Below are 24,098 nucleotides of genomic sequence, written 5' to 3'. Positions count from 1 at the left end.
TCTCCAAACAGGTCAGGGACAAAGTTGTGGAGAAGTACAGATCAGGATTGGGTTATAAAAAAATATCTGAAACTTTGAACATCCCACGGAGCATCATTAAATCTATTATAAAAAAATGGAAACAACAAACCTGCCAAGAGAGGGCCGCACACCAAAACTCACGGACCAGGCAAGGAGGGCATTAATCAGAGAGGCAACAAAGAGACCAAAGATAACCCTGAAGGAGCTGCAAAGCTCCACAGCGGAGATTGGAGTATCTGTCCATAGGACCACTTTAAACCGTACACTCCACAGAGCTGGGCTTTACGGAAGAGTGGCCAGAGAAAAGCCATTGCTTAAAGAAATAAGCAAACACGTTTGGTGTTCGCCAAAAGGCATGTGGGAGACTCCCCAAACATATGGAAGAAAGTACTCTGGTCAGATGAGACTAAAATTGAGCTTTTTGGCCATCAAGGAAAATGATATGTCTGGAGCAAACCCAACACCTCTCATTACCCCGAGAACACCATCCCCACAGTGAAGCATGGTGGTGGCAGCATCATGCTGTGGGGATGTTTTTCATCGGCAGGGACTGGGAAACTGGTCAGAATTGAAGGAATGATGGATGGCACTAAATACAGGGAAATTCTTGAGGGAAACCTGTTTCAGTCTTCCAGAGATTTGAGACTGGGACGGAGGTTCACCTTCCAGCAGGGGTGAATAGTTATGCACGCTCAAGTTTTCTGTTTTTTTGTCTTATTTCTTGTTTGTTTTACAATAAAATATATTTTGCATCTTCAAAGTGGTAGGCATGTTGTGTAAATCAAATGATACAACCCCCCCCAAAATCAGTTTTAATTCCAGGTTGTAAGGCAACAAAATAGGAAAAATGCCAAGGGGGGTTAATACTCTTGCAACCCACTGTTTAAGCCATAATTACTTGGCAGAACTGTGCAACCGAGGGATCCCTATGTATTGCCTATGATAGGGCAGATGCAGCCATGCTGATGAGGTTCTCGGGAGGAATCATTTATTTTGCATTTGCGGATATTTTACACATGGACACATGCATGCTGACTGCAAGAATGTCCACCAGAGCTGTTGACAGAGAATTGAATGTTAATTTCTCTACCAATGTTGTTTTAGAGAATTTGGCAGCATGTCCAACCAGCCTCACAACCGCAGACCACGTGTAATCACACCAGCCCAGGACCTCCACATCCGGCTTCTACACCTGCGGGATCATCTGAGAAGTAACTGAGGAGTATTTTTGTCTGTAATAAAGCCCTTTTTGTGCGGAAAAACTAATTCTGATTGGCTGGGCCTTGCTCCCCAGTGGGTGGGCCAGTCTCCCAAGTGTGTGGGCTTATACCCTCACAGGCTTACCCATGGCTGTGCCCATGTCCAGACATGTAAAATCTATAGATTATGGCCTAATGAATTTATTTCAATTGACTGATTTCCTTATATGAACGGTAACTCAGTAAAATCTTTGAAATTGTTACATATTGCATTTATATTTTTGTTCATATTTATAAAATACAATATCCAAAGGTAAACGTGTATTATTAATATCATTAATTTGGCATCCTATTTATAGGACTAATAGTAAATACTTCTAAACTTCTCTAGATCAATCATAAATGAATGATAGTATATCTAGCTACACGTTGAAATGATGGTGTCCTTTGGGCAAATCAGATGTCAATGTACTACATTGAATGTAGCTTACAGTCGTGGTCAAAAGTTTTGAGAATGACACAAGTATTGGTCTTCACAAAGTTTGCTGCTTCAGTGTTTTTAGATATTTTTGTCAGATGTTACTATGGTATACTGAAGTATAATTACAAGCTTTTCATAAGTGTCAAAGGCTTTTATTGACAATTACATGAAGTTTATGCAAAGAGTCAATATTTGAAGTGTTGACCTTTATTTTTCAAGACCTCTGCAATCCGCCCTGGCATGCTGTCAATTAACTTCTGGGCCACATCCTAACTGATGGCAGCCCATTCTTGCATAATCAATGCTTGGAGTTTGTCAGAATTTGTGGGTTTTGTTTGTCCACCCGCCTCTTGAGGATTGACCACAAGTTCTCAATGGGATTAAGGTCTGGGGAGTTTCCTGGCTATGGACCCAAAATGTCGATGTTTTGTTCCCCAAGCCACTTAGTTATCACTTTTGCCTCATGGCAAGGTGCTCCATCATGCTGGAAAAGGTATTGTTCGTCACCAAACTGTTCTTGGATGGTTGGGAGAAGTTGTTCTCGGAGGATGTGTTGTTACCATCCTTTATTCATGGCTGTGTTCTTAGGCAAAATTGTGAGTGAGCCCACTACCTTGGCTGAGAAGCAACCCCACACATGAATGGTCTCAGGATGCTTTACTGTTGGCATGACACAGGACTGATGGTAGCGCTCACCTTGTCTTCTCCGGACAAGCTTTTTTCCGGATGCCCCAAACAATCGGAAAGGGGATTCATCAGAGAAAATGACTTTACCCCAGTCCTCAGCAGACCAATCCCTCTACCTTTTGCACAATATCAGTCTGTCCCTGATGTTTTCCCTGGAGAGAAGTGGCTTCCTTGCTGCCCTTCTTGACACCAGGCCATCTTCCAAAAGTCTTCGCCTCACTGTGCGTGCAGATGCACTCACACCTGTCTGCTGCCATTCCTGAGCAAGCTCTGCACTGGTGGTGCCCCGATCCCGCAGCTGAATCAACTTTAGGAGACAGTCCTGGCGCTTGCTGGACTTTCTTGGGTGCCCTGAAGCCTTCTTCACAACAATTGAACCTCTCTCCTTGAAGTTCTTGATGATCCGATAAATGGTTGATTTACTAGCAGCAATATCCTTGCCTGTGAAGCCCTTTTTGTGCAAAGCAATGATGACGGCACGTGTTTCCTTGCAGGGAACCATGGTTAACAGAGGAAGAACAATGATTTCAAGCACCACCCTCCTTTTAAAGCTTCCAGTCTGTTATTCTAACTCAATCAACATGTCAAAGTGATCTCCAGCCTTGTCCTCGTCAACACTCTCACCTGTGTTAACAAGAGAATCACTGACATGATGTCAGCTGGTCCTTTTGTGGCAGGGCTGAAATGCAGTGGAAATGTTTTTTGGGGATTAAGTTCATTTTCATGGCAAAGATGGACTTTGCAATTTATTGCAATTCATCTGATCACTCTTCATAACATTCTGGAGTATATGCAAATTGCAATCATAAAAACTGAGGCAGCAGACTTTGTGAAAATTAATATTTGTGTCATTCTCAAAACTTTTGACCACGACTGTACATAAACCCAATCTTATTCTGAATTTACTTGTTATAAATTGATTTGCATTTTAATGAGGGAAATAAGTATTTGACCCCTCTGCAAAACATGACTTAGTACTTGGTGGCAATCACAGAGGTCAGACGTTTCTTGTAGTTGGCCACCAGGTTTGCACACATCTCAGGAGGGATTTTGTCCCACTCCTCTTTGCAGATCTTCTCCAAGTCATTAAGGTTTCGAGGCTGACGTTTGGCAACTCGAACCTTCAGCTCCCTCCACAGATGTTCTATGGGATTAAGGTCTGGAGACTGGCTAGGCCACTCCAGGACCTTAATGTGCTTCTTCTTGAGCCACTCCTTTGTTGCCTTGACTGTGTGTTTTGGGTCATTGTCATGCTGGAATACCCATCCACGACCCATTTTCAATGCCCTGGCTGAGGGAATGAGGTTCTCACCCTAGATTTGACGGTACTTTGCCCCGTCCATCATCCCTTTGATGCGGTGAAGTTGTCCTGTCCGCTTAGCAGAAAAACACCCCAAAGCATAATGTTTCCACCTCCATGTTTGACGGTGGGGATGGTGTTCTTGGGGTCATAGGCAGCATTCCTCCTCCTCCGAACACGGCGAGTTGAGTTGATGCCAAAGAGCTCCATTTTGGTCTCATCTGACCACAACACTTTCACACAGTTCTCCTCTGAATCATTCAGATGTTCATTGGCAAACTTCAGACGGGCATGTATATGTGCTTTCTTGAGCAGGGGGACCTTGCGGGCGCTGCAGGATTTCAGTCCTTCACGGCGTAGTGTGTTACCAATTGTTTTCTTGGTGACTATGGTCCCAGCTGCCTTGAGATCATTGACAAGATCCTCCCGTGTAGTTCTGGGCTGATTCCTCACCGTTCTCATGATCATTGCAACTCCACGAGGTGAGATATTGCATGGAGCCCCAGGCCGAGGGAGATTGGCAGTTATTTTGTGTTTCTTCCATTTGCGAATAATCGCACCAACTGTTGGCACCTTCTCACCAAGCTGCTTGGCGATGGTCTTGTAGCCCATTCCAGCCTTGTGTAGGTCTACAATCTTGTCCCTGACATCGTTGGAGAGCTCTTTGGTCTTGGCCATGGTGGAGAGTTTGGAATGTGATTGATTGATTGCTTCTGTGGACAGGTGTCTTTTATACAGGTAACAAACTGAGATTAGGAGCACTCCCTTTAAGAGTGTGCTCCTAATCTCAGCTCATTACCTGGATAAAAGACACCTGGGAGCCAGAAATCTTTCTGATTGAGAGGGGGTCAATGCAAATCAATTTAGAACACTTTTGACATGCGTTTTTCTGGATTTTGTTGTTGTTATTCTGTCTCTCACTGTTCAAATAAACATACCATTAAAATTATAGACTGATAATTTCTTTGTCAGTGGGCAAACGTATCAGCAGGGGATCAAATATTTTTTCCCTCACTGTAGCTTGTGTAAAACAAGTTAGAGGAGTTCAGAGCATAGTTATGCAAATGAGTATGGAAGCTGATCAAATAAAATTTAATAAAATTGTATTTGTCACATGCGCCGAATACAACAGTGAAATCCTTACTTACAAGCCCTTAACCAACAATGCAGTTTTAAGAAATAATATAATTAAATATTTAAAGAGCAGCAGTAAAATAGCAATAGCGAGGCTATATACAGGGGGTACCGGTACCGAGTCAATGTGTGTCCATATGTGTTGACATGATAGCTCAGCAGAAACTAACACAACTTGTTTCCAAAGCTAAGCAGGGTACATAGAGGTAGTCATCTGGATGGTACATGTCCCCTCATATACCAATAAGGAGTCACTGTTCAGGCAGGAATCGTTGGACTGAGGCTTCAGATTCTATTTCAATATGGGCATCTCTTTATTTAGGTTGATGGCATGATGTTGAAACAATGACATTGATTCAAACATACCTTTTTACTATCAACATTGAAACAAGGTCAAATAAAATATGTCTAATCAAATATGAAATTCAACATCATTTCATCCACCCAATATACAGAATATATATTATTTTTTCAACTTATTTTTTTATCTGGGAGTCATACTAAGACCAAGACCTTTTACAGATGAGCCCTGAATGACATAATTTACAGAAAATACACACATCAATATGAATACAAAATGCAAGCAGAAAGAACAACATGGTCATAAAAAGAATTGATCTGATGTTGCATGACATAAATTGTGCTGCAATTTCCACGTAGATTCTACGTGAGATTTTTAACCATTCTACGTGGAATTTTCAATGTAATTTCAACGTATACAGTACATCGTTTTGATGATTACGTTGAAATTAGATTGATGTAACAACCTGTTAGTCACGTTAAGTAATTGTATTTAAGTTGAAGTTTTACCCTAATTTCAATGTTTGCAACGGTGGTTGAAATCAAATGAAAACTGTACTGGTTGATTACTTTTTGCAAATCCAAATGTGTTTCAAACATAGATTCAACATCACAATATGTTGACATATTACATTGAAACAACAGTGATTCAACTAGTTTGTGCCCAGTGGGATCTAATTATGTACCTTGTTATCTCATTGTCTACCGTTTTCTTTGTCTGTTGCATTTGTCTGTTGAGTTAACAATCAAGTTAACTTGCTAATGCAGTTCCTGGTGGTAAAACAGAGCATTGTTGCAGTACAACATGCTGTAGTTAGCACGCAATGCACAACTAAACTTCCCACTCAGGCCGGGATTGAATCCGATCGCACATTGGGACAATGCGCCATTTAAAGGTAATTTCCGATTGAACCGACATATGCAGTGTTTACTGTGAATGTGGTCTCAGCGAACACGGGAACATTGCCTTTAAAAGACCATTGTCGAAAAAGTGCGATCGGATTGAATAACGGCCTCAGTCTGTTAACATGATACACACACCTCAAATACGCCAATACCGATGCAACTTCTTCTCAAACAGAGATGTTTTTCCTCTTTGTACCTGGAACTACTACTTATACGGCTATCAAGATACAGCTAGAGCAGTTATGAAGTTTAACAACTTCCTTTCTTCTCCTATCCTTCCAGACACCCTCTGTTCCCACTGCTGGCCCTGCTGTTTGAGAAGTGTGAGCAGGCCACCCAGGGCTCTGAGTGCATCACCTCTGCCAGCTTCGATGTGGACATCGAGAACTTTGTCCACCAGCAGGAGCAGGACCACAAGCCGTTCTTCAGCGAGGACCCCGAGCTGGACAACCTGGTTAGTACCCTGCCTGGGGGCCATCTAAGTAGTCCAACTTGGATTTGAAGCATCTCAAAAGTCTAATATGGCTTCCTAATATTGAGCAGTTATCGCAATAGTCATACTGTAATGACTTCCTCCACCAGTAGAGGGAGCAATTCATCCTCAACATTAGTACACCACGTTGGACTACTGAGATGCCTCCTCAACATTAGTAAGCCACGCTGGACTACTGAGATGCCTCCTCAACATTAGTAAGCCACGCTAGACTACTGAGATGCCTCCACAATTTCAGGAAGCCATGCTAGACTACTGAGATGCCTCCTCAACGTTAGGAAGCCACACTAGACTACTGAGATGCCTCCTCAACGTTAGGAAGCCACGCTAGACTACTGAGATGCCTCCTCAACGTTAGGAAGCCACGCTAGACTACTGAGATGCCTCCTCAACGTTAGGAAGCTCTGTTAGTTATCCCTTTCAGGTCCCACTCACTATAAAGTTGTCTTATTTTCTCTCTCACCCTTTCTCATGTACACGGTTCTCTCTTCAATTATCTCTCTCTCTCTATCTCTCTCTCTCTCTCTCTCTCTCTCTCTCTCTCTCTCTCTCTCTCTCTCTCTCTCTCTCTCTCTCTCTCTCTCTCTCTCACAGACTACCTCTACCCCCTCCCTCTTGTACCTCCTCTTTCTTTCCTCCTTTGTCTCTCTCAATATCCATTTCTATTCACCCTTTCTCTCTTTTCCCCTCATGCTCTCCCTCCCACCCTTCTATGACAGCTAGCAGTAATTAGAAATTAGGAGAAATAGGGAGGGTGGCTAGAGAGAGAGAGTGAGTGAGTGAGTGAGTGAGTGAGTGAGTGAGTGAGTGAGTGAGTGAGTGAGTGAGTGAGTGAGTGAGTGAGTGAGTGAGTGAGTGAGAGAGAGACAGAGAGAGAGAGAGAGAGGGGGAGAGAGAGAGAGAAGGTTGGCTCTCATCATTATGGGGGTGCTCGGCGACAAGTGGTGAGGCAGTTAATTAACCCCGCATCTGTTTGCTTTACGAGGCGCCGGTCGGGGGCTGGCCCCAGCACACACTAACTCTTCCACAGGACAGTAAGCTGAAGCTGACTGGCCGAGATGGCACAAGGCCCCGATTCTGGTGCCCTTGAGTGCTGACTTTGAGAGAGTGAGCACTGGAAGGGGAATCCTGGTTGGGAAAATTTTGAGAGGGTCATGGATTAGCAAGTGTTATGTCAAGGGCTATCTGAAAACGTTCAGGGACTGACTGACTAGGGCCAGCACATCATCTATAAGGCACACAAGGGGTCTGTCCAGAAACAAACCCTAGCCCCTGGGGATTTCTCGTGGCATCCATTGCCAATTATTGATTATTTATATACCTTTGGTTCAAACTGGAGAAGGCAACCATTGAGCTAGTCAATGTTGAGCCAGCCTAGCATTCAGGCTAGCATGTAGCAGGTAGCCTACTCCCTCAGTCATTTAGCCTGCTGGCTTTGTCTCTCTCTCCTCAGATGGTGAAGGCCATCCAGGTGCTATGGTTACACCTTTTTAAAGCTGTAGAAAGCAACAATGGAGCTAGCTAAAGTTGAGCTAGCTCAGACTAGCATGAAGGCTAGCATATAGCCTCCTCCTTTCCTCAGTCAATAAGCCTGCTTATTTTGCTCTCTCTCTCCTCAGATGGTGAAGGCCATCCAGGTGCTGAGGATCCACCTGCTGGAACTGGAGAAGGTTAACGAGCTTTGCAAGGACTTCTGCAACCGCTACATCACTTGCCTCAAGACCAAGATGCACAGCGACAACCTGCTCCGCAATGACCTGGGCGGGCCCTACTCGCCCTCGCACACCTCAATTAGCCTGCAGCAGGTAAGAGATGGACACACACACAAAAACGGATTGAATCAACGTTGTTTCCATGTCATTTAAAAATATATATATAATGTGATGACATTGAATTAGCGTGGAAAACTGATTGGATTTGCAAAAAGTCATCAACGTAAGGGAATTTCATATTTTTAACCTAAATCCAATGACATCGTGAATTTTGGTTGTTGATTTCACGTCTAATTGACGTTAGTTGACAACTCAAACAAAATTAAATCAAAACTAGACGTTGAAATGACATGGGATATGTGCACTGGTGCACGCATGCACATATGCACTCTAAACAGAATGTATCTGGTATGCACTTAGAAAGAGCCAACTGCATTTGTCATGTTTCGACTTTTATTTTTTTATTTTAATAAAAATTACATACATTTCCCCCAGTTTTCGTTCACTCTAAGAAAGTAACTTGAAACATATTTTTTTCGTATTCTGTACATTTGCAATAGTTATCTCAAATTTGACAGAGTTCATTGACAGTTGGAGCCATTCTGCAAATGAGGGTGGCTGCTCCTCTTTCCAATGCCTTAAAATGACCATTTTAGCAATGAGAGTTAGTGTCCTGAGCATGGAAGCATTTGGTGAATTTTCCGGGAGTTTAATTCCCAGCAAGATAAAGGCTGCATTTGTGTGTAGTCTATTTTCTATTGCTCCTTGAAATAGAGAGAATATTATTTTCCAATAGGGTTTGATTTGATTTATTAGGAGCCCCATTAGCCGACGCCAATGCCGACAGGTAGTCTTACTGCATTCCGACACATAACGAAAAAGATAATACAGACAAAATGCTTTACATTTTATACTGAACAAAAATATAAACACAACATGCAACCGTTTCAACGATTTTACTGAGTTACAGTTCATATAAGGAAATCAGTCAATTAAAATAAATAAAGGTCCTAATCTATGGATTTCATTTGACTGGGCAGGGGCGCAGCCATGGGTGGGCCTGGGAGGGCATAGGCCCACCCACTTGGGAGTCAGGCCCACCCACTGGGGAGCCAGGCCCAGCCAATCAGAATGAGGTTTTCCCTACAAAAGGGCTTTATTACAGACAAAATACTCCTCAGTTTCATCAGCTGTCTGGGTGGCTGGTCTCAGACGATCCCGCAGGTGTAGAAACCAGATATGGAGGTCCTGGGCCAGCGTGGTTACACGTGGTCTGCGGTTGTGAGGCCAGTTGGACGTACTGCCAAATATTATAAAACAACGTTGGAGGCAGATTGTGGTAGGGAAATGAAAATTACATTCTCTGGCAACAGCTCTGGTGGACATTCCTGCAGTCAGCATGCCAATTGTACACTCCCTTGAGACATCTGTGGCATTGTGTTGTGTGCCAAAACTGCACATTTTGGAGTGGCCTTTTATTGTCCCCAGCACAAGGTGCACCTGTGTAATGATCATTCTGTTTAATCAGCTTCTTGATATGCCACACCTGTCATGTGGATGGATTATCTTGGCAAAGGAGAAATGCTCACTAACAGGGATGTAAACAAATTTGTGCACAGAACTTTTGAGAAATAAGCTTTTTGTGCATATGTCAAATTTGTGGGATCTTTTATTTCAGCTCATGAAACATGGGACCAACTCTTTCATGTTGCATTTTTAGTTTTGTTCAGTATAGATACATTTAAAAACATGAACATGTAGTGTGCGTGTGTGTGCATCTATCAGTTACATGTCAGTACATACACAAAATAAGTAGGTCAGATGGAGGAGAGGCGTTGTGCCGTGAGGTGTTGCTTTATTTATTTATTGAAACCAGGTTTGCTGTTCACTTGCACTATATGAGATTGAAGGGAGTTCCATGCACTCATGGCTCTGTATAATACTGTACGTTTCCTTGAATTTGTTCTGGACCTGGGGACTGTGAAAAGACCCCTGGTGGCATGTCTGGTGGGGTAAGTGTATCAGTGCTGTGTGTAGGCACTCCCGAGTGGCGCAGTGGTCTACTAGAGATCCTGGTTCGAGTCCAGGCTCTGTCGCAGCCTGCCGCGACTGGGACACCCATGGGCGGCGCACAATTGGTCCAGCGTCGTCCAAGGTATGGGAGGGTTTGGCCGGCAGCGATGTGGGTTCGTTTCCCACGGGGGGCCAATGTGACAAAAAACATGTATGCATTCACTAACTCTGGATAAGAGCGTCTGCTAAATGACTAAAATGTAAAACATTTAAGTTGACTATAAAATGTGTTTTTAATTTCCAACACAATGTTTCTTATAAAGCAAGAAGTGATGCAGTCAGTCTTTCCTCAACTCTTAGCCAAGAGAGACTGGCATGCTGTCACGCCCTGGCTCTGGGGACTCTTAAATGTTGAGCCAGGGTGTGTAGTGTCTATGTTGTATTTTCTATGTTGTTGATCTAGATCGTGTAGATCTATGTTGGCCAGGGTGGTTCCCAATCAGAGGCAGCTGTTTCTCATTGTCTCTGATTGGGGACAATACTTAGGCAGCATGTTTGGCACTAGTCATTGTGGGATCTTGTTCCGTATGGTTTGTTTTGGTGTTAACCTATGACTTCACGTATCGTTTGGTTTGTTGTTTTTGTTCGTGTGTGTTAAGTACGTTAATTAAATAAAATGTACGCTTACCACGCTGCGCCTTGGTCTGTCACTTCCTTGAACGATCGTGACAGAAGATCCCACCAAAAGAGGACCAAGCAGCGTGTCCAGGAGCAAACGCCGGAGGTTACGTTAGTAGATGTCCTCCTCGGTTGGGGGAGAATCACGGAGGAGGAGGCCGTCTGTTACCGGAGGGCGATGAATGAAAATGCCCAGGCAGGAGAGGAGAAACGGCGCCAACCGTGCCGACGACGGACACCCAAGAGGCAACCCCAATAAAAAAATTTGGGGGGGCACACGGCGTGGACGACGGGGCAGCAGCAGGCAGCGACAGGGCGTATCTGCAGACTAGGAGAGGAGGCCACCAGGTTACGGGGGCTATTGGTCCAGAGGGAGCAGGAGTTAATTGGTCAGAGGGAGGAGCTACAGGAGGCGTTAAGGGAGAAGGAGAATGTAGAGGCACGGCGAGAGGAGCTGGTTAGGCAGCAGAGGGAGCGGAGGTTTATAAGGAAACCCAGTCCCGCTCCTCACACCAAGCAAGTGGTGTGTGTCACCAGTCCGGTCCGGCCCGTTCCTGATCCCCGCACTAAGCCAGTGGTGCGTGTTCCCAGTACGGCTCGACCCATTCCTGCTTCCCGCACAAGGCCAGTGGTGTGTGTTCCCAGTACGGTCCGGCCCGTTCCTGCTCCCCGCACTAAGTTAGTGGTGCGTGTTCCCAGTACGGCCCGACCCGTTCCTGCTCCTCGCACTAAGCAAGTGGTGCGTGTTCCCAGTCCGGCCTGGCCCGTTCCTGCTCCCCGCACCAAGCCAGTGGTGCGTATCCACAGTCCGGCCCGGCCCGTTCCGGCTCCCCGCACCAAGCCAATGGTGCTTGTTCCCAGTCCAGCCCGGCCTGTTCCTGCTCCCCGCACCAAGCCAATGGTGCGTGTTCCCAGTCCAGCCCGGCCTGTTCCTGCTCCCCGCACCAAGCCAATGGTGCGTGTTCCCAGTCCAGCCCGTCCTGTTCCTGCTCCCCGCACCAAGCCAGTGGTGCGCGTCGCCAGCCCGGTCCGGCCTGTTCCTGCTCCCCGCACCAAGCCAGTGGTGCGCGTCGTCAGCCCGGTCCGGCCTGTTCCTGCTCCCCGCACCAAACTAGTGGTGCGCGTCGTCAGCCCGGTCCGGCCTGTTCCTACTCCCCACACCAAGCCAGGGGTGCGCGTCGTCAGCCCGGTCCGGCCTGTTCCTACTCCCCACACCAAGCCAGGGGTGCGCGTCGTCGGCCCGGTCCGGCCTGTTCCTGTCCCTCGCACCAAGCCAGTGGTGTGCATCGCCAGCCCAGTCCGGCCCGTTCCTGCTCCCCGCACCAAGCCAGTGGTGCGCGTCGCCAGCCCGGTCCGGCCTGTTCCTGTCCCTCGCACTAAGCCAGTGGTGCGCGTCGTCATCCCGGTCCGGCCCGTTCCTGCTCCCCGCACCAAGCCAGTGGTGCGCGTCGTCAGCCCGGTCCTGCCCGTTCCTGCTCCCCGCACCAAGCCAGTGGTGCGTGTGTCCAGTCCGGCATGGCCCGTGCCTGTTTCACCGGTGCCTGGTCCGGCACCGGTCAGCTGCTCCACTCCGGAGCCTGAGCAATCCGCTCCACCGGTGTCCAGTCCAGCTCCAGTCAGCGGGGCCAGACCAGACCAGGGGCGCAACGGGGAGGTGGAGAAAAGGTGGTTGTCACGCCCGGAGCCGGATCCGCCTCCGAGGCGGAATGCCCACCCGGCTCCTACCCTCTTGTGTTTGTGTGGCGCGGTCACAGTCCGCGCCTTTGGGGGGGGGGGGTACTGTCACGCCCTGGCTCTGGGGACTCATAAATGTTGAGCCAGGGTGTGTAGTGTCTATGTTGTATTTTCTATGTTGTTGATCTAGATCGTGTAGATCTATGTTGGCCAGGGTGGTTCCCAATCAGAGGCAGCTGTTTCTCGTTGTCTCTGATTGGGGACAATACTTAGGCAGCATGTTTGGCACTAGTCATTGTGGGATCTTGTTCCGTATGGTTTGTTTTGGTGTTAACCTATGACTTCACGTATCGTTTGGTTTGTTGTTTTTGTTCGTGTGTGTTAAGTACGTTAATTAAATAAAATGTACGCTTACCACGCTGCGCCTTGGTCCGTCACTTCCTTGAACGATCGTGACACAAGCATATTATTGATATTAGCCTTCTGATTACATTTAAGAGCAAGACGTACCACTCTGTTCTGGGCAAGCTGCAACTTAACTAGGTCTTTCTTTACATCACTTGACCATATGACTGGACAATATCAAGATAAGACAAAACTAGAGACTGCAGGACTTGCTTTGTGGAGTGTGGTTTCAAAAATGCAGAGCATTTCTTTATTACAGACAGATCACTCCCCATCTTTACAACCATTGAATCTATATGTTTTGACCATGACAGTTTACAATCTAAGGTAAAACCAAGTAATTTAGTCTCCTCAACTTGTTCAACAGTCACACCATTCATTACCAGATTCAGCTGAGGTCTAACATTTAGGGAATGATTTGTACCAAATCATTCCCTAAATGAAATACTATGTTCAGAAGCAGTTTATTACTGGCCACCCATTCCAAAACTGACTGCAACCGTTTGTTAAGGGTTTCAGTGACTTCATTAGCTGTGGATGCTGATATGGTTGAATCATCAGCATACATGGACACACAGGCTTTGTTTAATGCAAGTGGCATGTCATTGGTAAAAAATAGAAAAGTGTAGAGGGCCTAGAGAGCTGCCCTGCGGTACACCACACTTTACATGTTTGACATTAGAGAAGATTCCATTAGATAGATAGCTTTGAATCCACAATATGGCAGAGGTTGAAAAGACATAACACATACACTACCAGTCAAAAGTTTGGACACACCTACTCAATCAAGTGTTTTTCTTTATTTTTACTATTTTTATGTAAAATAATAGTGAAGACATCAAAACTATCGAATAACACATATGGAATCATGTAGTAAACAAAGAAGTGTTAAACATATCAAAATATATGCTATATTTGAGATTCTTCAAATAGCCACCCTTCGCCTTGATGACAGCTTTGCACATTCTTGGCATTCTCTCAACCAGCTTCATGAGGTAGTCACTTGGAATGCATTTCAATTAACAGGTGTGCCTTCTTAAAAGTTAATTTCTGGAATTTCTTTCCTTCTTAATGCGTTTGAGCCGATCAGTTGTGTTGTGACAAGGTAGGGGGGGTAAACAGAAGATATCCCTATTTGGTAAAAGACCAAGTCCATATTATGGCAAGAACAGCTCAAATAAGCAAAGAGAAACGACAGTCCATCATTACTTTAAGACATGAAGGTTAGTCAATACGAAACATTTCAAGAACTTTGAAAGTTTCTTCAAGTGCAGTTGCAAAAACCATCAAGCGCTATGTTGAAACTGGCTCTCATGAGGACCGCCACAGGAATGAAAGACCCAGAGTTACCTCTGCTGCAGAGGTTAAGTTCATTAGAGTTACCAGCCTCAGAAATTGCAGCCCAAATAAATGCTTCACAGAGTTCAAGTCACAGACACATCTAAACATCAACTGTTCAGAGGGGACTGTGTGAATCAGTCCTTCATGGTCGAATGCTGCAAAGAAACCAGTACTAAAGGACACCAATAAGAAGAAGAGACCTGTTTGGGCCAAGAAACATGAGGAATGGACATTAGACTGGTGGAAATTTGTCCTATGATCTGGAGTCCAAATTTGAGATTTTTGGTTCCAACTGCCGTGTCTTTGTGAGACGCAGTGTGGGTGAACGGATGATCTCCGCATGTGTAGTTCCCACCGTAAAGCATGGAGGAGGAGGTGTTATGGTGTGGGGGTAATTTGCTGGTGATGCTGTCTGTGATTTATTTAGAATTCAAGGCACACTTAACCAGCATGGCTACCACAGCATTCTGCAGCGGTACGCCATCCCATCTGGTTTGGGCTTAGTGGGACTATCATTTGTTTTTCAACAGGGCAATGACCCAACACACCTCCAGGCTGTGTAAGGGCTATTTTACCAAGAAGGAGAGTGATGGAGTGCTGCATCAGATGACCTGGCCTCCACAATCCCCCGACCTCAACCCAATTGAGATGGTTTGGGATGAGTCGGACGGCAGAGTGAAGGAAAAGCAGCCAACAAGTGCTCAGAATATGTGGGAACTCCTTCAAGACTGTTGGAAAAGCATTCCAGGTGAAGCTGGTTGAGAGAATGCCAAGAGTGTGCAAAGCTGTTATCAAGGCAAAGGGTGGCTATTTGAAGAATCTCAAATATGAAATATATTTTGATTTGTTTAACAACATGATTCCATATGTGTTATTTCATAGTTTTGATGTCTTCACTATTATTCTACAATGTAGAAAATGGTAAAAACAAAGAAAAACCCTTGAATGAGTAGATGAGTCCAAACTTTTGACTGGTACTGTATGTTTTCTCAACAACAGGTTATGGTCAATAATATCAAAGACTGCACTGAAAACTAACAGTACAGCTCCCACAATCTTCTTATTATCAATTTCTTTCAACCAATCATCAGTAATTTGTGTCAGTGGCGTACATGTTGAGTGCCCTTCTATATCACCATTCTGAAAGTCTGTTGTTAATTTGTTTACAGAGAAATAGCATTGTCTCAAACACAATTTCTTCCAACAGTTTGCTAAGAGCTGGCAGCAAGCTGATAGGTCTGCTTTACCACTCTTGGGTAGCGGAATGACTTTGGCTTCCCTCCAGGCATGAAGACAAACACTTTCCTCTAGGCTCAGATTAAACGTATGACAGATAAGAGTGGCTATAGAGTCAGCTACCATCCTCAGTAGCTTTCTATCTAAGTTGTAATTGCCAGAAGACTAACTTTACAAAATTCAAATTTACAATGCTTTTCTTTAATTATTAGGAAACTTGACCAACTTAGGACACAAGCCCAGGATCATCTGATTTACATCTCCAACATTTGCTGGTGGTTGTCATTTTTGCCTTGTACATTTTAGAGGGAGTTCAATAAGTTATATTAATTATATTATACTAAACCATTTGTGTTTAAGACTACATTTTTCTTGTATATTCATCTTCAAATCTTTACCGCATTTTTTCCTTAACGGAAGGTGTAGTCCCCTTGTTTTTTCATTTAAGAATTTATACACCCTGGATGCCTGGTGGTTTTTGGAATGGACATCCTTTATAAAACTTTCCAATTAGTTTGAACAATTACATTCAAACATGATTTTATCTGCTGACTTGACTGCCTGTTTTGTTTTTCTGAAAGGCCATTATACTTGTGTTCAAACGTCTGAGCCGTATTCAGTAGTGTACAACGTGGAATGTTTTGATACAAATACATTTTGAAGAACAGACATGTGTCTCCTACATGTTGCAATAATGAGTCATGTCAGCTCTATTCATTGCATTTCTATCTGCAACATTCAGTACGTCCTCAACCACCCTTCTCAGACCCCTCACTTGTTCCCTCTCTTCTTATGACCTCTGACCTCACCAGGACCTCCTCCAGACGTCCTCTCCGTCCATGACATCAGTCTCCAGCTCTGTCAACTCCTCGGGCATCATGGTGCCCACCGGGACCCTGCAACAGGGCAACATTGCCATGACTACCATCAACTCCCAGGTGGTATCAGGTGAGAAGCCTTTCCACCTTCCACAACCCAGTTGTATGGGTACCTCACCTTCCCTAATAGTATGCATGTTATCATTTATTGGGATGAGTCTTGTCCTGGAAGCAGAACTGAGCGATTTCGGCTAGACGGGAAAGTCAAAATTGTCTATTTTGTAAAAACGTATGAAAACAAAAATTTGCATTTTTTTGGTCATAATTTAAGGTTAGAGTTAGGCATTAGGGTTAACAGTGTGGTTAAGGTTAAGGTTAAGGCTAAAGTTAGGTTTAAAATCTGATTTTATTACTTTGTGGCTGTGCCAGCTCGTGACCGCTCTCAGAGCTGCCTCAAGAACAAGATTCATGACGTAAAACGCTAACCTGCTAATATTACATCTTTACGTTGTACTTTATAACAACTGTCCCTTTTACCTATACATTGTAGTTACATAGGCAGGAACAGTTGCAGTTTATATACAAATTGTACAAAGTGTTCTACCTTGCCTGCACAACATTTATTTGCAACGGAATTATCTAAAACAACAACAGGGTAAGAGAAGGTTTAGCCACAAAACATGTTATGCACTAAGTATTTATCAATGCTTCTTTCAGCAACTGCATGCTGGTAGGTCACAGCATATCCTATGTAAAACAGAGGCTGTTGACATATAATTAAGAATAAACATTTTGTGTTAATGAAGGTGTTCTATATCACTCAAGAGTGTGACTATGGGTTTCTTGTTATTATGTTACCCCTACCCTCCAGAAATCCCTTTCAACCCAGAATAATCAATCTCATTCCAGCTTTCTCTTTGATCACAACACTCAAATTAACTCAAAATTAACACCCATAATTAGATAATCTAAATGAGTGGTAATTAGTAGCAAAACAACAACTCCTTCCTCAAGGACCCCGAGGTGAAAGAATACACCTTTTGTTTCTGGATTTATTTGCGTCGTCCTTGTTTACGTGTTGTTGTTGTTGTTGTTATTGTTGTGTTAGGGTGAGATAATAGAGCTCTCGAGTCTAAACTGCGCGAGGCCGACTGTTTTTCACAGAAGAAGAAGCCACTCGACTTTTATGACCGCAAATTATCCCCTCAGGTGGAACCTTGTATCAGCCGGTTGCCATGGTGACATCGCAAGGGCAGGTGTTAACCCAGGGACTCTCCCAGGGGACCATCCAGATCCAGAATTCACAGGTGAGGCCACCAGCTGCTCTCCTAGCATATCCCTCCCTGCTGTCCCCACAATCCATCTTGTCCCCACAATCCCTGCTGTCCCCACAATCCATCTTGTCCCCACAATCCATCTTGTCCCTGGAATCCCTGCTGTTCCCTCTATTCAAGATTCAAAACCATTCTTCTCACCAAAACGTATTGTTGTTATAGTTACGTCAGGGCGTCCCTTATTTCAATTTTTGTGAGAAACCAATTAAAATCAGGTCAAATCAACTTTTATGCAGAGAGAAAAATATATAAATAATAGAAGGATAGTAACACAAGCAATAAATACACAATGAGCAACGATAACTTGGCTATATACACAGAGTACCAGTACCGAGTCGATGTACAGGGGTACGAGGTAATTGAGGTAGATATGTACATACAGTGCATTCGGAAAGTATTCAGACCCCTTGACTTTTTCCACATTTTGTTAAGTTACAGCCTTATTCTAAAATTGATTAAATTGTTTATTTCCCTCATCAATCTACACACAATACCCCATAATGACAAAGCAAAAACAGGTTATTAGAATATTTTGCAAATTCCTAAAACATAAAACAAACAGAAATAACTAATTTACATAAGTATTCCGACCCTTTTCTATGAGACTCGAAATTGAGCTCAGGTGCATCCTGTTTCCATTGATCATCCTTGAGATGTTTCTACAACTTGAATGGAGTCCACCTGTGGTAAATTAAATTGATTGGACATGATTTGGAAAGGCACACACATGTCTATATAAGGTCCCAGAGTTGACAGTGCATGTCAGAGCAAAAATTAAGCCATAAGGTCGAAGGAAATGTCTGTAGAGCTCCGGGACAGGATTGTGTCGAGTCACAGATCTGTGGAAGGGTACCAAAAAATTTCTGCAGCATTGAAGGTCCCCAAGAACATAGTGGCCTCCATCATTCTTAAATGGAAGATGTTTGGAACCACCAAGACTCTTCCTAGAGCTGGCCGCCCGGCCAAACTGAGCAATCGGGGGAGAAGGGCCTTGGTCAGGGAGGTGACCAAGAACCCGATAGTCACTCTGATAGAGCTCTAGAGTTCCTCTGTGGAGATGGGACAACCATCTCTGCAACACTCCACCAATGTAGTCCCCTGTAGCTCAGTTGGTAGAGCATGGCGCTTGCAATGCCAGGGTTGTGGCCTGACAGAAGCCACTCCTCAGTAAAAGGCACATGACAGCCCGCTTGGAGTTTGCCATAAGGCACCTAAAGACTCTCAGACCGCCCGGCCAAACTGAGCAATCGGGGGAAAAGGGCCTTGGTCAGGGAGGTGACCAAGAACCCAATGGTCACTCTGACAGAGCTCCAGAGTTCCTCTGTGGAGATGGGAGAACCTTACAGAAGGACAACCATCTCTGCAGCACTCCACCAAACAGGCCTTTATAGTAGAGTGGCCAGACGGAAGCCACTCCTCAGTAAAAGGCACATGACAGCCCACATGGAGTTTACCAAAAGGCACCTAAAGACTCTCAGACCATGAGAAACAAGATTCTCTGGTCTGATGAAACCAAGATTTAACGCTTTGGCCTGAATGCCAAGCATCACATCTGGAGGAAACCTGGCACCATCCATACGGTGAAGCATGGTGGTGGCAGCATCATTCTGTGGGGATGTTTTTCAGCTGCAGGGACTGGGAGACTAGTCAGGATCGAGGGAAAGATGAACAAAGCAAAGTACAGATAAATCCTTGATGAAAACCTGCTCCAGAGTGCTCAGGACCTCAGACTGGGGCAAAGGTTCACAAGACAACAACCCTAAGCACACAGCCAAGACAACGCAGGAGTGGCTTCGGGACAAGTCTCTGAATGTCCTTGAGTGGCCCAGCCAGGGTCCGGACTTGAACCCGATCGAACATCTCTGGAGAGACCTGAAAATAGCTGTGCAGTAACACTCCCCTTCCAACCTGACAGACCTTGAGAGGATCTACAGAGAAGAATGGGAGAAACTCCCCAAATACAGGTGTGCCAAGCTTGTAGCGTCATACCCAAGAAGACTCGAGTCTGTAATCGCTGCCAAAGGTCCTTCAACAAAGTACTAAGTAAAGGGTCTGAATACTTGTATTTTTATTAAATTCTGATTTTGCTTTGTAATTATGGGGTATTGTGTGTAGAGTGATGAGGGGGGAAAACAATTTAATCCATTTTAAAATAAGGCTGTAACGTAAGAAAATGTGGAAAAAGTCAAGGGGTCTGAATACTTTCCGAGTGCACGGTATTTAGCAGGGTTAAGGGTTTGGAGGAATAAGCTGTTCCAGGTCCTGTTGGTTCCAGACATCGATACCACTTGCCATGCGGTAGCAGAGAGAAAAGTCTATGACTTGGGTGGCTGGAGTCTTTGACAATTTTTAGGGCCTTCCTCTGACACCGCCTGGTATAGAGGTCCTGGATGGCAGGGAGCTCAGCCCCAGTGATGTACTGGGCCACACGTACTACCCTCTGTAGCACCTTGCAGTCGGATGCCAAGCAGTTGCATACCAAGCGGTGATGCAGCCAGTCAAGATGCTCTCAATGGTGCAGCTGTGGAACTTTTTGAGGATTTGAGGGCCCAAGCCAAATCTTTTCAGCCTCCTGAGGGGGGAAGCGGCGTTGTGGTGCCTTCTTCATGACTGTGTTGGTGTGTGTGTGGACCATGTTAATTCCTTAGTAATGTGGACACCGAGGAACTTGAAGCTCTCGACCCAGTTAGAGGAACAGCAGTTAAATATATTTAGTTAATTGGTAACACTTTATTTGAGATATAGTCTTTGTCATATCGTAAAACTGTCATAAGAATCAAATATATCCTGCTTAAGATGTAGAGACAGATAATGACTGACAAACTCCAAATACTCTCAATGTCATGCAATATATTAGTTTTTTCTTGCCATTAGCTGTCATCAGATGGAAGGCCTATCTGTTATGAACATGTTACGACAGTACTAGCATGAAATATGAATATTAGAGCAATAGCATAATAGCTAACATGTCATTGGGAAACCTAAGAAATTCCAGCACACTGTGTTTGCAAGTATCACTTGTTTATTATGCTAACGTTTCATCCTTTAGCCTATGTGCTAAAATGCTCTCCTTGACGAAATGTGCACTTGTTTCTTTTCATTTGAAGTCTAACCCACCTGCAAAGAAAGCTCTAGATGTCCCTTTAAACCCATGCATTCCCCATGCCCTGAAGAACCTCACACAGGAGGTCCATATCTGAGTCAGACTGTCAGACCACCCGTATGCTCGCCTATGGAGTAGACTGTATAGTGCGGTGCTCTGCGGCTGTATCAGCCAGGCAGGTAATTCTGTGTTTGACAGACAGCGGCGGCCTCTGTGAATACCCAGGACCCAGCCGAGGCAGCGCTCTACACGTGGGCTGGGAATAAAGTGCATCCCTGTAGCTACACCACCGGCAAGCTCCCGGTTATGATACCCCGGCTTGGTGCCGCCAATTAATTCAACCCCGCTTTCCCGGAACACGCATTCCCTGGGCCGAGGGGGATGGGGGAGGGATTTCCACATCCCAGCTGCAACTGTAATGAGGCTTGTTTTGTGTGGTTGTCTGTGTGTTTTATATATTTATATCAGAATCAGTCGGGAGCCGTTTCTTTTTAATGACTTTACAATGCCAGTGTCTGCATGAAATTAATTACATACATTTTTAGCTGAGTATATTTATTTATGTGTTTATTTATTTATGCGTTTTGTCCTGCCAATTTATTCATGGTCCAGATAAAATGTTCATATTTTTGTGTGTTTTAGCTGTTTCAAATGGGTTGTTAAATATGAATGAAGGATCTCCACTTTGATACTGTTTGCGCCAATGACACAGAAATGATTCGTTTTGTGTGTGGACCAGAGATGGACATTTTGAGATTTCATGTATAGTGATCTCATGCCACTGTAGATGCCTTGGTGTGTGTGTGCGTGTGTGTGTGTGTGTTTGTGTGTGTGCATAGATGCGTTTTCTTGCACACACACACAATGCTTAATTTTTTATCAGTGGGGACTTACAAATGAAAGCTTCTAACACATTGCTGTTTAAACTAGGACACTGGAACAATTAATTGCCATTGAGTTCTCCCCACCCATTTACACTGTAAAACAGAAATCAGCGATTTATTGAAGAAGTGCTTTTTCATGATTTTCTCAACCACCCACTGAGTTGGCACAAAACTCTTACCAAAGCCAAAGTTTTAATTACAAGCGTTTTACTTGTACTCTCGTTTTCCCACACGTTGCCAGGTTTCTGAGGCAGTTTTCTCATCTTAGCTCTCTTTTTTAGATCGGCCTCCCAGATTTCTCTGAGTCAAGGGTGTTGCAAATCGACGTTCCTTCCTCGCCTTTTATTTTAAGTATCATTACTAAAATTGGGTTGCTATGGCAATGGTGAAGAGGGCGGTTCTGCACTTGCCAAAGAGACAAGTAATTGGCACTCTCCCGTTGTTACCATGGCAACAATAACACCCCATCCCTCTCTCCATCCATCTCTTCCATCCAAGGTAAACCTGGACTTGGCTTCACTCTTGGACAGTGACGACAAGAAGCACAAAAACAAGAGAGGGGTCCTGCCCAAGCACGCCACCAACATCATGCGCTCCTGGCTCTTCCAACACCTCATGGTGAGCTAGCAACATTTCAGTGTTCACATCAATGTTAATGTGTAGGAGTTAATCAAAAGAGGGCCATCGCGCTCTCACAAAAGTTTATTTGGTGCGTAAAACCATTGAATCCAGATAAGCAAAACATTTGTTGGTTCCGCACTCAAAAATATGTCCCATGAAGCTTACTTAATTTTTCGATGTATTATTTTAAAAAATGTAAATGTAAAAGTAAAGTAAGTTTTATGTGACATCTTTTTGAGTGCAGAACCATCAAATGTTTTGCTGATGTGCTGGAGTTGGTAACAGAGCCAATATTAATCTGTAGTCCATGGGTTAAGCTATGGAGGAAGCTATTGAGAAAAGTCAAGCTATGGAGGAAAAGCGGGGTGAAAGGTTTAGAGCTGAAAATGTTAGGGTTATAGCTGTGTATGAATGAGGGCCCATCCATAAACAGCCCCTATAGCTTCTATCCCGAATGGCACTAGGGATCTGAATGAATTGAGTAGGTATAAGCAATATGGTAGTTCCACCCCCTCTGATAGGCTATGAGGATTTTTTTTTATCTATACAAGAGAGTTGAGGGGTGAGAAGGGGTAAACAGGTAAGACTGAGAAGTCAGAGTGACGATGGCAAGGGTTAGGGATGAGAGGTGCGAGTGGAGGGTTTGAACTATTAATTCACAAAACTTCTAATTGAAATTGATTAAACTTTACTGATGGCATACTAAATATCTTATATATTTCCCTTTTGTAGCATCCCTACCCAACAGAGGACGAGAAAAGACAGATTGCAGGACAAACAAATCTCACCTTATTACAGGTCAACAACTGGTAAGATTGTAATACTACTACTGCAAATGCAATATGACATGAAAATCAAATGGCTAAAAGTATGGATGAAATTAATATAAATGTTGAATGTTCTAAGTGAATGTAGATGAGTTCAAACTTCAGTGATTTGCTCTACCACCAAATGGTGATTCACAACATATTGGCGCCATCTACTGGTCTAAAAATGCTCTCAGTATCATAGAGTACCGCTTACAGAGAAAAAATGTCTGTCTATGTTTGTCTTACACTGGTCTCTTTGTCTTTTAATTTGTCTATTTTCCTTCTCTCTCTCTCTCTCTCTCTCTCTCTCTCTCTCTCTCTCTCTCTCTCTCTCTCTCTCTCTCTCTCTCTCTCTCTCTCTCTCTCTCTCTCTCTCTCTCTCTCTCTCTCTCTCTCTCTCTCTCTCTCTCTCTCTCATACAATCTCTAGGTTTATCAACGCTCGCAGGCGCATCCTCCAGCCCATGTTGGATGCCAGTAACCCAGATCCAGCTCCCAAGGCTAAGAAGATGAAGTCCCAACACCGTCCAACCCAGCGCTTCTGGCCAGACTCCATCGTGGCTGGAGTCTTGCAGACACATGGACCTCACTCTAACAATGCTGACAGTACGTCACTAAACCATTCAAACGTTCTGTCCATGTCTGTTTGTCTGTTTCAACACTCTAGATTGAGTCAACATTGTTCCCTCGTTATTTCAAAATAATTATTTTGCATCAATGTGCATAGTTAGTGTGCACATACACACTCAATAGTCATGGATTTTTTAAGCAATGGATCAGGGCCTGGTTGTCTGGACCTATGGCAGTCTCTATGGGGGTGCCACAGGGTTCAATTCTTGGGCCGACTCTTTTCTCCGTGTATATCAATGATGTCGCTCTTGCTGCTGGTGACTCTCAGATCCACCTCTACGCAGACGACACCATTTTGTATACATCTGGCCCTTCATTGG

General features: G+C 44.3%; 1 protein-coding gene across 1 annotated transcript in view; it reads left to right on the top strand.

The window, feature by feature from the left end:
• LOC311142149 (homeobox protein PKNOX2-like) overlaps nt 1-24,098 on the top strand; it is a gene marked incomplete at both ends in the record, with an annotated part of 52,991 nt that overhangs the window by 27,298 nt on the left and 1,595 nt on the right. Inside the window, 7 exons of the mRNA XM_084177741.1 lie at nt 6,311-6,482; nt 8,141-8,326; nt 16,393-16,528; nt 17,608-17,705; nt 22,218-22,337; nt 23,073-23,149; nt 23,579-23,754. Of these exons, the coding sequence (XP_084033867.1) occupies nt 6,311-6,482; nt 8,141-8,326; nt 16,393-16,528; nt 17,608-17,705; nt 22,218-22,337; nt 23,073-23,149; nt 23,579-23,754 (965 nt within the window). The remainder of the gene's footprint in view (nt 1-6,310; nt 6,483-8,140; nt 8,327-16,392; nt 16,529-17,607; nt 17,706-22,217; nt 22,338-23,072; nt 23,150-23,578; nt 23,755-24,098) is intronic.

This window comes from Coregonus lavaretus (genome assembly GCF_964263955.1).
Source record: "Coregonus lavaretus genome assembly, chromosome: 15".
NCBI classification, from domain to species: domain Eukaryota; kingdom Metazoa; phylum Chordata; class Actinopteri; order Salmoniformes; family Salmonidae; genus Coregonus; species Coregonus lavaretus.
Note: the sequence above shows the minus strand (reverse complement) of the source record. Positions and strands in the feature narration are given on the sequence as shown.